Raw genomic sequence first — 18208 nt, forward strand, 5'->3', positions numbered from 1 at the left:
TATTTTCATCCAAAAATGTACTAAGGGCCTGCTTGGATATAGGTAAAAAATCGGGGGTAAAAAATATGAAGGAGAGATAAGATAATAGAGGTATTAATTTTGATGGGTTGGCCCACATCGATTTGATGTTTATGGAGGGGGGATAAAATAGTATGTGGTTTGGATGAGGTATTAAATAAGGGGATAAAATTTGACTTTGTTTGGATGGTTTATAAAATGGGGGGATAAGAAATGGTGAATGATGGGAAAAGCTATCAAATGACTATTTTGCCAATGTGCAGTGTTAAATTTGATTATGTATTAAAATAAGTATATAAATTCAAAAATCAATATATTTAATCAATTTTGGACAATTAGAAGTATAAAAAAATAAGTTAATTAAAAAATGTTTATTCTCAAAAATTTATATTAAAAAACGTTTTTTTAATTAATGGTTCATATTTATCATTTTTTTTTTGATAAAATCAATTCATTTAATCTATAAAATGTTTAAGCCTTATAAATTCATTTAATCTAGAAAATGTTCATTGAGGGAGATGCAATTTTAATTGTTCGGAAAAATGAAAACATTTTTTTTGGAAAGTGATTTTTTAAGGAATTTGATTTTGACGATTGTTCTAGAATGAATTTTCATTATGTTGTTAAAGATGCTAATGTTAATCTAATTAGCTTTTGGAAATAAAATGTTAGTTTCAACCTCTTTAAACAGTTTATATATTAGTAAAAAATATGGTTAAAAAATTAAGTGTTCCAAATTTCAATCCGTTTGAACCGTTGGAAAGATTTTAATTTTCTGATCATTTTATCCAAAATGATCATAATTAAATTTTGACTCTAGAGCTCTCATTGATTAGCCCTAAGAAAGTCATAGAACCAAATATCTCTTAGGGCTAACTAACGAGAGTCCTAGAGCCAAAAATTAATTATGGCCATTTATGATAAAATGATTAGAGAAATAGGATCTTCGTACCGGTTCAAACGGATTGAAAATTAGAACAAATAATTTTTTAACCATATTTTTTAATATATAAACTGTCTAAAAATGTTGAAAAATTAAGTGTTCCAAATTTCAATCTGTTTCAACCGATGGAAAGATTTTAGTTTTCTGATCATTTTATCCTAAATTGTCATAATTAATTTTGATTATATGGCTCTCGTTGATTAGCCCTAAGAGATACTACGTATTTGATTTTACGACTTTCTTAGGGCTAATCAACGAGAGCCCTAGAGTTAAAATTTAATTATGATCATTTAGGATAAAATGATCAGAAAATTAAAATCTTTCCACCAGTTCAAAACAGATTGAAAATTGGAACACTTATTTTTTTACACCATTTATATATTAAAAAATATAGTTAAAAATTAAGTGTTCCAATTTTTAATCCGTTTGAACCGGTGTGAAGATCTTATTTTTCTGATCATTTTATCTTAAATGGTCAAAATGGATTTTTGGCTCTAAGGCTTTTCAATGAGCACCCTAAGAGAACCCTAAAACTAAATAAGGAGTCTTAGGATAGGTTTTAATGGAAAGTATGATTTTGGGTAGAATGGAGAGTAGAAGTTGGTTGAATGATGGATGGGAAAAGGGGATAACGAAGGGCATTTTCGTCCACAAAACATCCCTCAAAAATGATAGAGGTACAGAAATTTTGGGACCGAATCCGGACCGACGGCCGCCGGCGAGCCATCTCCGGCCACCGGACGGCCGATCCGAGCCGTCCAAAAATTCTAAAAAAAAAAACCGAGGGGCCCCACGCGGGAATCAACGTCATCCGAGGTGTGTAGGGTGCTTGATCGGAGCACCCCTTTTCGTATGTGTATATGTACCAAAAATTCTAAAAAAAAAAACCGAGGGGCCCCACGCGGGAATCAACGTCATCCGAGGTGTGTAGGGTGCTTGATCGGAGCACCCCTTTTCGTATGTGTATATGTATATACATATACACATACGAAAAGGGGTGCTCCGATCAAGCACCCTACACACCTCGGATGACGTTGATTCCCGCGTGGGGCCCCTCGGTTTTTTTTTTTAGAATTTTTGGACGGCTCGGATCGGCCGTCCGGTGGCCGGAGATGGCTCGCCGGCGGCCGTCGGTCCGGATTCGGTCCCAAAATTTCTGTACCTGTAGTGTTACTCAACATCCCTCCACAAGGGAATTATTTTTGGGGACCTCAAGAGCAGCCCAAAACTAAGACCCTACAATCCCTACAACTGGGGAAAACGAAAAGGGGGTGAAAAATAATAGGGGAACAAATTGCGTTGCCAAACGGGGGGAAAACAGGTGGGCCCCTCCCCATATATCCCTTCTAATTTCCCCCCTCCTCTTTTCCCTTCATCCAAGCAGGGCCTAAGTATATAGTTTAGCATTTGTACATAGTACATTAACATATCACATATGACATTCTTTTGTTTTATTGTCAACAATTGCAACACAAATGTGTGATTATTTTCATCTATGGAAGCAATTGAATTTTTTTTACATTATAATCGAAAAAAATTTACATCATAATTTAATGCATACTTGAGTTATCTATCAAACCAAGAGCCACAGAGAGGATGCAAATATATATACCTGATTAGTGAAGCCAACACCAAATCCAAGTAAGATACGACCCAAGATGAGCATAAAAATATTCTCAGCCCCACCGTTAATGGCACCACCAGCGAGGAACAAACAACCACCCAGCAACATGATGTTTCTGCGGCCAAAGGTTGCGGTGAGGCGGCTAGCAATTAGGGATGAGGCTAACCCGGCTATGTATAATGACGATGTGAATGCTGTCAATGTCTGGCTATTATATCGACAATACAAGGTTGTTTTGGCATCCGCCACCTTCACTAGTATTGTTGGGAAAAACTTTTTAAGAAATGGTGCCATTGTTGTTACACCCCCTGTTCATGCGTAAAAAAACCTATTAGTTTCAATTAAAAATCGTCTTTGGTATTACTACACAACATGAATTTTTTTTTATTTTTTATCTTACTCCCTTTGTTGGATCCATCGTTATTACATCAAATTGAATTCTTCGTTTTGGTTGAAATGGGTGTGAAACTCATCTAGTGCCTGTCGCTCCTCCTCTTACATAAAAAATGAGTGGGCAATACTGCCAGGGCAAAATCAAAGGTTAAGATGGAGCTTAAAGATGATGACAAAGCAGTTAATCGAGGACATGTTCTGCCCTTGGGGACCCTTTTCTGGACACGTACCGCCCATTTAGTGATTGGAACCCTAGCCTGCACGTTTAGGCATTCAAAAACGCCATTCATGCCAAACATTGTGCTCATCAGATATCGATTCATATACTATTTTCAGAACACTAGATGATCAAAAGTACTCACTCTCTAGCGCAAAGATGTTCCAAACATATATCAATTGATATTCCGTAAACAACTTCTTTTCGTTGTTCAGGTTAGCAACTAACTTTGAAAAGTGAACCGTCCTTAATATTGATGTGGTTCTCATGAAGACAGGAGTACTCCAGTAATTAACTGGCTGGATAGGTCGTGTTCCCTTGGATCTTACTTCAACCTTCTAAGCCTTTGATTTTGTCTTTTTCAAGCTGCTTTCAATATTATTTTTCCAAATTCGATTAGTTTCCTTTTTAATTAATTGATCAGGATATTTCATAATTAATCCTCCGTATATAAAAGCGATTAATTATTTTATGCAATATTTTGTATGAAATGCTTTGAATACAACTTTAAAACACAATTTCTTGCAGAACTGTTTGATGCATGTGAGCCCAAATACATTCAAGGACTTCAGACATAGTTGTGTTCAGAATGTGTGTTCTTAATCCCTCCGTCTTAATGTGAGTTCTTTTTAAGGAAATCAGAGACCTCGTAGTGCAAGGGTACACTAAGGGGGTGATCTAATGGTCTAGATTTACAGAATTCTTGTTTTCCTGCAAGATTTCTTGTTAAGAGAACACAAGTAGAAAAATAAATTTTATTTTTCTTTACTTCACCTCACCTAACTTTTCCTAGGAATCAATTTCTCACACAACATTCCCGACAACTGAATGGGGCCTAAAAGTAACTAAAATAAGATATATATATATATATATATATATATATATATATATATATATATATATATATATATATATATATATATATATATATATATATATATATATATATATATATATATATATATATATTACCTGGAGGGGGATGAAAGAACAAATTGGTAAACCAAACTGAAATTGGATCATGGTTTGGTTTGGTTTTTAGAGGTAATTGATTTGGTTCGTTTTGGTTTTTAGCCAAACCGAGATAATTGGTTTGGTCTGGTTCATCACCTTCCAATCCAGAATAAACCAGACCGGATCGTGTGTGTGTGTATATATATATACGGGGCGGTTCCGGGAACACCCAAAAAAACACCTCATAATTTTCGATCAAATTTTGATGATCTGAGCCGTTCAATGTGATCAGAACGTGAATTTAAGTGTACTAGTGAGAAATCATCAAAAAAAATGACCGGGAAAGGCTTGATCCGAATAGTTTTTTATTGAACGGTTCAAATAAAAACTGCTCAAATCAAACTTTTTCCGGTCATTTTTTTTGCTAATTTCTCGCGGGCACCCTTAAAATTAAATTTTGCACACATTGAACGGTTCGAATCATAAAAAATTGATCGGGAACTATGAGATTGAGATTATAGGTGTTTTTTTAGGGTGTCCCTTGAACCGTTTCGATATATATATATGTGTGTGTGTGTGTGTGTGTGTGTGTGTGTTGGTGATTTACTTTTTCGAATGATGTTATTATTAAGTAATTCATTGACTTCTTTCTTACAAGTTTCCATTACCTCGGGGTTCATTTGAATAGGTCTAGATTGAAGTTCCACCAACAAAAAAACCAGCTTGCACTTCCTCCTGCCGATTATGGAAACAGGTACCAAGTTCTTGGGCAAATCCCCAAGACAAGTTACAGTTCTGCACTAGCATTTACTCCAGCATCTAGTCAACAGGTTGATCCCTTTTGCTCAACCCAGTCCATTCAACCCAGTCAACCAAAATTCTCTTACCCAGCAAGCACTACAGAGTATGTTCTTAAACCAATCAGTACCAATTTATTTTCCATTGAACCAGTCCACAAAAACATTAACAACCCAATCGAACTAGTCAAATCCTTTTTTCCCCCTGGATGGCATCTCGTCCCTGCTCACCCAAATAAAACCCTTTCCTTTTACAAGGATATTCTTCTTCACCACCAGTCAATTGTGATAAAACCTATTTATGATAGAGTCAACCCAAATAAAGTCATTTACCATTTCCTTTACATCCACAACATAGTCAGTTTAGATGAATGGGGACACCCATCTCTGCTCCGAGACCTCCCCAACTACCCAATTCAATATAATTATTATGATTATATTGATTCCTGGTTCAAAGTCATTCTTCATGAAAATGGGTCATTTACTCACTCCTGGTTCTTTTCATTTGATCATAAGTTCAAGTCAGTAATCCCATCCTGGTTCTCTAAATGGTGGAATCAAAATGGTGCCATTTCTGATATCTTACCACTTGAACTCATGGATCAAGTCAATTACTTTTCCACTCTGTATAAAGTAAACAGTCATACTAGTCAGTTTCCATCTATTTTGTTATTCATGGCCAAATACAAAGTTCCATGGATTTTCAAATGGAGATATTGCATCAATAACAAAACAGTCACACGCCAGTATCTCGTCAAATGGTGGGATGCGTACAAGCACCACCGAGTCATTGAACAAGTCAAAGAAGAATTTCCAGTAAAGGTGCCAACCCCAGTCAAGATCCCAGTCAAGACTCCAGCACAAATTGTGCCAAATGAGACAGGGAAAATGGCAGCTGTTCTTCCACAGCCCAGCTCGCCCACATTTTCCACTATTAGACTTGGAAGCCCGACACCAAGTTCTTCCAAGCCTTCAAAGTCAAAAACCTAAGTGTTTGCAATTATTGATGCTAGCTCAACAACTAATTGCTCAAGCCAGTCAAGAAGAAGATGATAATTCATCTGAAGAATCAGTCACTGCAACACCCAATCCATATGGGTCAGCTTTTCAAGATGCTCAGGACCCATTTGCCTGAGGAAAGTGGCATCTGATGTAGTAAACAGTCAGCCACTCACGACATTCAAAAGTCATAATCATTTCTGCTTTTGGCCCATTTTCACCGAAAGCAGCAATAGTCAGCAATCATTTCTGTTTTCGGCCCCACCAGCACCGAAAGCAAAAACAGTCACTTACTTTAGTCATTATTCTCCACCGAAAGAGAAAAGTTGCCAACTTTAGTCACATGGCTGAGTCATTCAGCACTTGTAAAACTCAGATCCTTATTCTATAAAAGGATTCGAGAAGTCAGTTAGGAATAGGAGGTTCAAGAAAATTCAAGATAGTAAAAATAGAGTTTAGAGAGAGAGTAAACAAAGTTTGGGTTTCAGAAATTGCTTACCCATACTTAGTCAAGATTGAAGTTATACTTCTGTATTCACTGTAAGTCTGAGATTGTTCAGTTTACCTATTCATTGCCAGTAAACTGTACTATTCAATTCAATCATTTACCAGTAAACTGCATTTACTTTTCATAGTAAATTCATATTCATTTCGTACTATTCATCCACGAATATTACTATTCATACTATTCATACTTTTACTTTTTACTATTTATAATAATTGCTTACTGTGCTGTTACCCCTTCCTTCTCTTTAAGTAAATCATACCGACTGTTCTTAACCAATACACCTTACTCTGATTCACCCCATGATTATCAATTAAACTCAAGTAATCTGTAAGTTGTTTTTACTCCTGCTTAGTTTTCAATCAATATTTTAATCCTAAATTATCATGATAAACACATACCCTGCATAACACATACCCTAAGTTCCACGTTCTACCCCATTCATTGCCCTACCCTGGGACTAACTTCGGGGAAACCCAGACGACTTTCAGGTGGCCAGAGGACAAGGTGGTCGATCGATGATAACCGAATTAAAATACTAACTAAAATTTCAACAGGATAAAAATATTAAATGAAAACTAAGTAGGAGTAAAAACAACTTACAGATTACTTGAGTTTAATTATTCAACAATTTTCTACTTGGCTCTGATACCATGAGGGGGGGGGGGGGGGGGCGAAAGGAGGGATACAGTGGAAGAACATGGGGTTAATCAGAGTAAGGTGTGTTGGTGAAGAACAGTCGGTATGATTTACTTAAAGAGAAGGAAGGGGTAACAGCACAGTAATCAATTATTATAAATAGTAAAAAGTAAAAGTATGAATAGTAATATTCGTGGATGAATAGTGATTATGAACAGTATTATGAATAGTATGAAATGAATAGTAATTTACTATGAAAAGTAAATGCAGTTTACTGGTAAATGATTGAATTGAATAGTACAGTTTACTGGTAATGAATAGGTAAGCTGAACAATCTCAGACTTACAGTGAATACAGAAGTAGAACTTCAATCTTGACTAAGTATGGGTAAGCAATTTCTGAAAACCCAAACTTTGTTTACTCTCTCTCTAAACTCTATTTTTACTATCTTGAATTTTCTTGAACCGCCTATTCCTAACTGACTTCTCGAATCCTTTTATAGAATAAGGATCTGAGTTTTACAAGTGTTGAATGACTCAGCCATGTGACTAAAGTTGGCAACTTTTCTCTTTCAGTGGAGAATAATGACTAAAGTAAGTGACTGTTTCTGCTTTCGGTACTGGTGGGGCCAAAAACAGAAATGATTGCTGACTATTGCTGCTTTCGGTGAAAATGGGCCAAAAGCAGAAATGATTATGACTTTTGAATGTCATGAGTGGCTGACTGTTTACTACATCGGATGCCACTATCCTCAGGCAAATGGGTCCTGAGCATCTTGAAAAGCTGACCCATATGGATTGGGTGTTGCAGTGACTGATTCTTCAGATGAATTATCATCTTCTTCTTGACTGGCTTGAGCAATTAGTTGTTGAGCTAGCATCAATAATTGCGAACACTTAGGTTTTTGACTTTGAAGGCTTGGAAGAACTTGGTGTCGGGCTTCCAAGTCTAATAGTGGAAAATGTGGGCGAGCTGGGCTGTGGAAGAACAGCTGCCATTTTCCCTGTCTCATTTGGCACAATTTGTGCTGGAGTCTTGACTGGGATCTTGACTGGGGTTGGCACCTTTACTGGGAATTCTTCTTTGACTTGTTCAATGACTCGGTGGTGCTTATACGCATCCCACCATTTGACGAGATACTGGCGTGTGACTGTTTTGTTATTGATGCAATATCTCCATTTGAAAATCCATGGAACTTTGTATTTGGCCATGAATAACAAAATAGATGGAAACTGACTAGTGTGACTGTTTACTTTATACAGAGTGGAAAAGTAATTGACTTGATCCATGAGTTCAAGTGGTAAGATATCAGGAATGTCACCATTTTGATTCCACTATCTAAAGAAGCAGGATGGGATTACTGACTTGAACTTATGATCAAATGAAAAGAACCAGGAGTGAGTAAATGACTCATTTTCATGAAGAATGACTTTGAACCAGGAATCAATATAATCATAATAATTATATTGAATTGGGTAGTTGGGGAGGTCTCGGAGCAAAGATGGGTGTCCCCATTCATCTAAACTGACTATGTTGTGGATGTAAAGGGAATGGTAAATGACTTTATTTGAGTTGACTCTATCATAAATAGGTTTTATCACAATTGACTGGTGGTGAAGAAGAATATCCTTGTAAAAGGAAAGGGTTTTATTTGGGTGAGTAGGGACGAAATGCCATCCAGGGGGGAAAAAGGATTTGACTAGTTCGATTGGGTTGTTAATGTTTTTGTGGACTGGTTCAATGGAAAATAAATTGGTACTGACTGGTTTAAGAACATACTCTGTAGTCCTTGTTGGGTAAGGGAATTTTGGTTGACTGGGTTGAATGGACTGGGTTGAGCAAAAGGGATCAACCTGTTGACTAGATGCTGGAGTAAATGCTAGTGCAGAACTGTAACTTGTCTTGGGGATTTGCCCAAGAACTTGGTACCTATTCCCATAATCGGCAGGAGGAAGTGCAAGTTGGTTTTTTGTTGGTGGAATTGGTTTCTTGTTTTTGTCGGCCATGGCTGAGCTGCAATTGTACTTCTGTTTAATGAATGTTGCTGTCTAATAAATGCTGCTGGCTGAAAATAATTTTAAATAGCTGTATAGTAGTTTTGGATGAATGAGAATCTTTATGACTTTTTTAATAAATATTCTCTAGTAAGGAAATCAGGGATAGAATTTTGAACTCCTTTAATATATTCAATATCAAAATAAAAAATACTTAAAATTGACTGCCATCTGGCAAAAATCTGTTTACTGGCTATATTTTTAACATCTTTTTCTAGAACATATTTTGTACTTGTACAATCAATTCTAACTAAAAACTTTTGGTTTAATATATCATCTTGAAATTTTGAAATACATAATACTAGTGCTAAAATTTCTTTTTTAATAGTGCTATAATTGCATTGTGCTTTATTCCAAAGGCCAGAGTGAAAACGAACAATTTGTTCAGGAGAATTGGAATTGACTTTTTGGAGGAGTATGCCACCATAACCAATATCGGGGGCATTAGTTTGAATAACTTTAAAAGAATTGACTATAGGAATACCTAGACATGGTAATGTCTTGACATATTTTTTGACTTGCTGGACTATAGAAGTATGTAGGGATGACCAAGGAGGGGGCTTGTCTCTTAATCTTTCAAATAGGGGCTGACATGTTTTCCTAAGATCTTTATAGAATTCTGCTATGTAATTTAAAGATCCTAAAAATCTTTGTAATTGATTTTTGTCAGTAATTTCATCAGGAAATTTATCAGCAAATTGAATTGCTCTACTAATTGGTATTATGGTTGATTGGTGAATATCATATCCTAAGAATCTTACTTTGTTCTGAAACAATTTAATTTTGGGGGCTGAGATGACTAATCCATTATGTTTGATAATTTTAAGAAAAGAGTTTAAGTGTTTCCAATGTTCATCAATTGAATTTGAAAAGATTAGAACATCATCTATGTAGACGATGATAAAATGGCTGAATTGATTAAATATTTCATTCATTATGTTTTGAAATTCACTGGGAGCATTTTTTAAACCAAAAGGCATTACATTCCATTCGTAATGTCCAAATGGAGTAGTAAAAGTTGTTTTGTACCTGTCATTGGGGTGTAGTTGGATTTGCCAGAATCCACTTTCTAAATCAAATTTTGAGAAGATAACTGCATTGCTTAATCTGTTGATTAGATCTCTTTTATTAGGAATCGGGTATCTAATCCATTCTAATATTGTGTTTAATGGTTTGTAATTTATAACTAGTCTGGGCACACCTCTTTCTTTTTCTGCATTTTTATTGACATAAAAAGCTGGACATGACCATGGTAAATGAAACCCCTCATGGTAAATACTTAAACTCAATACTGCTGGAGCAATCACTAGATTATATATATATTACATATAAACTGACACTCAACGTGTGAAATCCATTTTAGAGTCCCATGAAATACTACACAAATGATCGGAGCCCTTGAATTTGTTTAAAACATATATATATAAGGGCAATAGTAAGAAATCAATTCTGATAGTAAGAACATGATCGGTATTTGTCCCAAAATTTGATAGGATAAAACACTAAATGAATTGATCAAGCCCTAACCAATATCCGAATGACTTGATTTTTTACAAGACCTTTTAAAAACATGTTTTAAGCAAATTGAACGACTTCAATTATTCGCGGGGGGCTCTGTTTTTCGTGATTCAAAATATGTGTTAGCGGAACCGGCCCCTATATATATTTGTGTTTGTTTTTTTTGGGAAAATGACGGCCAATGATGTGTTTTGATAGTTAATACCCACTAAGGATATTTTCAGCATAACAAATGTTCTCAGCATGTCCTTGGCAGATATTAATTATCAAAATATGTCTTGGGCTAGTCATTTTTCTGTATTTTTTTGGCCAAGAGACATGAAAATATACATAATATATAGACTAAAAGGTTAGTACTTAGCTTAGGTTAATAAGTTTTACTAGTAAACTTTTGTCTAGTTTTAACACTTCATGAGTTAGAAGAGGTAATAAATTATAAGTATATATTATCTAAAGTTTTTTAACTTGATTTTATAACACTTCGTCGTTCAATATGTTAGATTTTCACTTCTTAGTGCTCGTAGAAGAAATGAAGGTTCGAGGGCTCATTTGTCATTAACCGTTAACGTATGAGGCGTGGCTACGAAAAATATTTATTGACAATTACCTGTGATCCAAATTCTTAATTGTTCTTGTTATAAAAAGAGGTATGAGTAACAAACGGAAAACCGGAATAAACCGGTCAAACCTAACCAAGCCGAACCATTAATATTTGGTTTGGTTTATAAAATGTCCAAACTAAAATGTCTAGTTTCATTTGGAAAAAGGCTTAAACTGGATCAAATCATACCGTTTACACCCCTACCAGGAGGATGCTGTTAGAATTGCCCACAACACCCAGGTCGGGTTCTGTATAGTTTTGGCATTGATAATGCTACTTATTGGTCAATTTACTTTGACCTTTTAAACCCATTTAATCCACTCATTTATGACTCAAATTTTTGTAAGTTAAGTTTTTTAAGGCATATTTGGCCCATTTTGTCAATGTGTTAAGGACAAATCATTTTTCCGAAATTCTTTGTCGAGGAAGAATGATAGTTGGTGGAGGTGGAGGTGGAGGTGGAGGTGAACCTGACTCTTCGTTTTCGCCGGGAAACTTACCGCCAACAAGTTAGCCGGCCGGAACATCACTCCCTCTTTTTGGGACTTTGCCAAAGACAAAAATTTCAAAAAAAAAAGAAGAAGTTAGGATTCGGTCAACCTAGACACCCCTACTTTCAAAAATGCAGGCCCCTGACCCTGAGTAGGCATGTGCTCATGAGATTCGGTCAACCTAGACACCCCTACTTTTATCTCAAAAGGCATAACTTTTGATAATGGTGCCAACCTTTATGGATTTAAAAAATAAAGATATAAATTATGCACAGATCAAGGGATTAGATCCATTACATGTGTCTTAAGGTAATTTCACTACTCCGGAGTCAAAATTCTCTTATTTGAACGACGAGTGGGTCTTATAGGTTGACTGCTTCGTCATTAGTATTTTTTTTTGTCTTTAATGATTTTTATCAAATTTTTTATTTATGTTTATGTATTTTAATGTATAAAACATACTTCTTTTCAAAAACTAAACTAAAAAAGTTTGTTTAAATGTTAAAAATCGAATAAAGATAAAAAAAAAAAAGAGGAAAATCTATATATTTTTTTATCTGAAAATTTTATTACAAAACTAACAACTAGTCTATTTAAATGTTAAAAATTGACTAAAGACAAAAAAATACGAAAATCTATACATTTTTTTAACTGAAAGGTTTATTACAAAACTAACAATCAATCAAGACATTTATTATAATTCTACTAGCTTCTGACCCATTTTGTTGGTCTCATGACTCTCATTGACTAGTAGCGTTGGAATAGCTAATAGGTTGATATATATAGTCACAGCCAGGAGCAGATCCAATGTAGGCACAGACGGATCACGTGACCCAGCTGAAAATAGAGCCCCAAAGTAAGTAACATGGTTGTTCAGTTGTTCCAGTGGTAAAGAGCTGTGCTCCCTCGTTAGTGACAGAGGTTTGAGTCATGGCACTACAAATCTCGTTTCTTTTTGTCTCAATGGTTATAAAATAACACTTCTCTCTTAAACTGACTTTATGTAGCATTGGTACCATAAAGCCATCTACAATATTGTCATTAGCTACACAAATCAATTAATATAACAACCACGGAAAAAAAGAAACTCTTATTTTCTTTAATATTTTGAATTTTGTTTATTATTTTTTATAAGAGCATCCCTCACCCTTATTTTCGAATCGAATCATGAAAATTAACGTGAGTTTATCTACGACTTTCACACGTATAGGACTAGTCTAAAAGAAGTGACCTATCTGTAAAAAATTCATGAATCCGTAACTGGTCGCAGCATAAAGAATATTGGAATACTACATGAAAGTGCACCTAGGAGGGCCGCACGCTAACCGAAAAGGAATCCCCGAGGAAAGTTAGGACACAGTCTTTAATGAAGAAATTAAAATTTACTCCACATGAAATCAGAGTTATGTGTGTTAGCGCGCGGAGTAGTGGACTACACGCGAGTTTCCCAAACAGTACATGTGAAAGAGTTCAGTCCAAGCTTTGGTTATTTGAGCTTAAATTCAGCTCAAGTTCAGCCATGTTACTAGTAACAATTCAATATGAAGAATGCTCTATAGCGCAACTAGACTCGACTGTAGACCTTGTGAAACATATGTACGTACTTTGTTCACTTAGTTCCCTCGAATAAAATAATACGATCTCTTTTCCTGCCCCCAAAAATATACTAGTGATCATATGGCAAAATCTATTAAACGCAAAGAAAAATAAATATCTGTTGGGCTTCGACTTTGAAGCCAGATTGAGATCACAGGTTTAAACAAAGTCTGGGCTGTTCAAATCCTAGGAAACTCTTTCACAAAATAATAAATTCACTTATGTCCTCAATTTTGTGCCTATTTTTGAATTATTCGTTTGTCTTCGTATATATAGAAAAGAAATCAGAAAAGTAAAAAAATAATAACCAAATTATTAAAAAAAACTTTGATAAAGATGAAAGTTATATAAAATGTCCGTATGCTTTGAATTATTTTTTCTACTTTTTTAACATCTTAATCATAATTTTTTACTCTTTTAATTAGATTCATCTCATCAACACAAACCAATAAATCACAAAAGAGAGAGAGAGAGAGAGAGAGAGAGAGAGAGAGAGAGAGAGAGGGGGGGGGGGAAGAAAATGATGCAAACTGAACAAAGACCAAAGAACTTGAAATAAAGGTAAAAAAGTAATCCCCAGAATTACTAATCCCCAAAATGATTAAGGCATCATAAAATGAGATTCACCAACCTACAGAAGGCTTCTTAATGTCAGCTATTGCAAATTTAAGAGACAGAATTTTCGATTTCACAAAGATGAATGGGCTATTTTTGCAGTGTGCTCATCAATTCAGCAAAAGGATGAACCTAAGAATTTAAGAAAAGAAAGCGCACCTGAAATTCCAATATCGTAACCATATATGAGGCCACCGGAAGCTGCAACTATGCACGTGATCATAACGGACGCCGTTAATCCTCGGCCGTAGTCCCCGACCAGCCCGTTGACGGCAAAAGCCGTCCCTGGAGCCATTTCCGTCTACTTCCTCTTTCTCTCACCTTCTCCCAATCCAAACAGTACTCTCTTTCTGTAGAGTAATCAGTTATATATAGTGGAACTGGTTGTCTTCAAAGTTATCATTTCTAGGCTTGGTCATATATAATGGAGTACTAAAAGTTATCCTTCCAAGTCAACTTTTGATCGACGGTACCTAGCTCATAGTTGACCAGTGGTTGTTATTCCATCTTAGTCGGGATATATTTTTTTTAATTATCTTTTTCTTGTAATTTGATTCCCCAAGTTAATAAGAATTTTTTTTCCTATAGAGAAAAAATGTTGATGTATGTATGTTATAACAATTGCACGTGGAAGATAGTTCACTCTCAAGGCTTCGTTCAATTGCCAGGAATGTTATACCGGAAAGTTATTCTAAGGAAAAGTTAAGTAAAGTGAAATAAAGAAAAAAGAAATCTATTTTTCTGTGAGTGTTTATTTGATATTTTTTTTTTGCAGGAAAACTAAAGTTTAGTGGTTCATTTGCCAAGAAAAAATACTTATGAGAAACTTCTTTATTTTTATTCTCATGACTAATTTAAAATAAAAGTAACTTTGAGAGCTAAATAATAGGCTATCATATTTGAAAAATTAACACATACGGAAAATGTATTTTATCTAATGCAAAGCCTTAACATGCATGAAATAAAAAAGTCGACTTGCAGTTCCAAATTCAATTTGCTAGATTCTGAATGATCATGCAAATCCCCCATTTAAATTGACATTCTCTGATAATCAACCGTACAAATGAAGTTTAAAAAATAAGTAGATGATAACTAAATAAATATTAAACAATCGTGCTTGATTAGGATGATGCAGATGCCATAGCGGAGGAGTATCTTAGGCATTTTAAGCCCAAATTTGCCGTTTAAGGAAAGATTTGAATTGCTTATAACTTGGGCAAGGAGAATCCGAATTAAGCCGTTCTTTTGGGAGAAGTCTTAGAATTTCCTCTATTTTCCAGTTTTCAATTATTCTAAATTTTTCTTTTTTTGGTAATTTTCGTCATTAATTGATTCGGTTTTCGATTTGGGGCAAATCAATTAGGGTTAGGGTTTTCTCTATTATTTAATAAGTTGTAAGCCTTCTGGGCAAGATAGTTGTTGATTATTATTAAAATTAAAAGAGTTTAGAGAGCGTTTTCTCTAACTTCTATCGTTTGTGATTTTCTTGTTACACGATTATTCCGTAATTCATACGCACCCTGCATCAGTTGGTACCAGAGCACAGGTTCGATCTCGACTATGGCTACTAGGTGTGTTGAAAGTCGAGGGGGACGAGGTGGTCGTATAGCTCCTGTGGAGGAGGTCTATGAAAAGGATGACATTGCGTAGGAGGCGCGAACAGTGGCGCGGTTCCAACAACTTGAGCAATGAGTGATGGATGAGATCGCGTCCTAACTGATTAGATGGCTGCCCTAGCTGTTGGGGGGAACCCTCCTCGCCATCGCCCTTATGCTCGGGAGCCTCAAGAGGAGGACGAGGATTCGGACGATAAAGGGGCCAAAATCCCTTTTGCGGTGGGAGCACCCTGTGGCGAAAGAACTAGCATGGGTGGCTACTATCCACCGAGGGCAAGAGGCAGGGAAATTGCGGCCGATCACCGCGATGTCCGTCAACGGGAATCGGGTTTGAAGATCGAACTGCCTGAGTTCCAGGGAGGTTTGACGCCAGAAGAGTTCCTTGATTGGGTTACAGCCACTGAAGAAGTCAAAGAGTTTAAACAGGTTCCGGAGGACAGACAGGTGTCGTTAGTCGCTACCAGGTTTCGGGATAGGGCTGCGACATGGTGGCAACAACTAAAGTTGTCGCGCGCACGGCAGGGCAAGGAAAAGATTGGTTCATGGGAGAAGTTAAAGAAAAAGATGCGGGTGGCTTTTCTTCCCCATAACTATTCTCGTCTTATGTTCTAGGGATTGCAGAATCTCAGCCAGAATATGCGTTCTGTGGATGACTACACCACAGAGTTTCATCAATTGGTAGCCCGAACCAACCTTGCAGAGGCAGATGAACAGTTAGTCGTGAGGTATATGGGAGGATTGCGTGAACAGTTTCAATTTACTTTAAATATGTTCAATTTATATTCTGTGTCAGATGCCCATCAGAGGGCGTTACAGTTGAAAAATCAAGCCAATCGCAGACCCCCGTCTATTCCTTGGGGTGTTACGCACTACAACACGAAAGGGTTATAGTGAGGAAATCTGGCGAGGAAAACGAATTTCGTCACTGAAAGTACATTATCTGCGAGTAAACTGATTTCCTCGTCAAAAGACCGTTTCTAGCGAGGAAAACAGATTTCCTCGCCTTTTTTACGACTTATTAATTTTTTTATATATGTAAATAATTATTAATTATGTTCATATGTATAATTGAAATATCACAATGGTAAGACATAATCAACTACATAAATCAATACCATTATCAAATTTATTAAAATAAATAAGTAATAAACGGGAAAAAATAGTTTCCTCGTCTATCGCATTGAATTGGTGAAAAAAATCTCATATTTGTCACTTTTTTTATTCTAATTAGCAATGAAAGATATCTTGAAGTGTAGGTATTGAGGATTTATTCCATAGTAATGAAAAACTCAACAAAAGATAATAAAGTTAAAAACATCTTGAAGTGATGTCGTATTGAAAATATCTCGAAGTTAATTAGATCATCACAAATCTATTTTCAAAACATCTACATAAAATACACTATTTCACAAAAAAAATACACTATTTCATATCTATTGTGCATTCATGCTGTAAAGAATTTTTTGTGTGAACCGTTATTGATTTTTATTTAAACCAACTTAGGTGATTCTAATTGCATTCCTTTATAAACAGATAAATATGTTAAACATTAATTTCAAATGCAATTTTGTAAGTATTATACATATTTTTATATATACATATACGTATTGTGTGTGTGTGTGTGTGTGTGTGTGTGTGTGTGTGATATTGGGTAATTTAAAATTTAAAAAAATTCATTAAAGATGAAAAAAAATTTAAAAAATATTGTCTTTAGTGCTTTTAGGATGATCTAATCTGAATATTTACAAATTTTGTTCATATTATTGTAGCAATGATGAAAAAAGCTTTAAAAAATAATAACGAATCTATAATACCCTTTGTATTTTTGCAAAAAGAAGAAGGTCGAACTCACTCTTAAAATTAAAAAATAATAGTGATGAAACTTGTCATTCATAATCTGATATTAAAATATATCTCGAGCTAGCTTATGATGACAAAAATCTCATTCCATAAAAGCTAAGGATAATTCCATCAAAAAATTAGAATAATGACACATATTATTAGTCCTTCAAAGTCGGATACGAATATAACATGTTTCAACAAAAAAAAAATTGTTGTGCAAGCAAAAATTTAAATTTGTTCAAATAAATTTTAAACACTATAAGAGTACAAAAAGTTAAAAGGCTATAATTAATGTTGAAGAAACTAATTTGGAAAGGTGAAAAAGATGCACAAATATAATATATATATAAAAGTTCACAATTTCACTCAGAAGTGCAAAGTGGTGCGGTGGATAGGTGTTAGGTATCCTACACAAGAGAACCAAGGTTCAAGTGCTGGGAATGGCAAAAAACGCGTAGAGATTGTTTACTTTCAGATTTATTTTAGCGAGGAAAAACTTGTTCAAGTGCCCCAATGGCAAAAAACGCGGAGAGATTGTTTACTTTCGGATTTATTTTAGCGAGGAAAAACTTTCCTCGCTAATTACTGTTCGTAATAGTAAATTCACAGCCTTTAGCGATGAAAAATTTCCTCGCAATTTGTGTCAGAATAGGTGAGAAAATCTTTTTTTCCTTGCTAAAACCTTTTGCGACAACATTTCAGTGAGGAAAACTAGCGAGGAAACTTTTCCTCGCCAATATGTTTTGCGAGGAAATTAGGTACTTTGGCGAAGAAACTAAATCCTCG

The 18208-nt window shown here is 35.3% G+C and overlaps 1 protein-coding gene across 1 annotated transcript in view; it reads right to left on the minus strand.

The window, feature by feature from the left end:
* Positions 1–14361, minus strand: part of LOC131329174 (sugar transport protein 5-like) — a 31028-nt gene extending 16667 nt beyond the window's left edge. The window contains exons 1-2 of the mRNA XM_058362255.1: positions 14124–14361; positions 2574–2893 (exon numbers count right to left, since the gene is read on the minus strand). Of these exons, the coding sequence (XP_058218238.1) occupies positions 2574–2893; positions 14124–14259 (456 nt within the window). The 5' untranslated portion in view covers positions 14260–14361. The remainder of the gene's footprint in view (positions 1–2573; positions 2894–14123) is intronic.
* Positions 14362–18208: the final 3847 nt, after the last annotated feature.

Source organism: Rhododendron vialii, chromosome 6a, assembly GCF_030253575.1.
Source record: "Rhododendron vialii isolate Sample 1 chromosome 6a, ASM3025357v1".
Classification (NCBI taxonomy): Eukaryota; Viridiplantae; Streptophyta; class Magnoliopsida; order Ericales; family Ericaceae; genus Rhododendron; species Rhododendron vialii.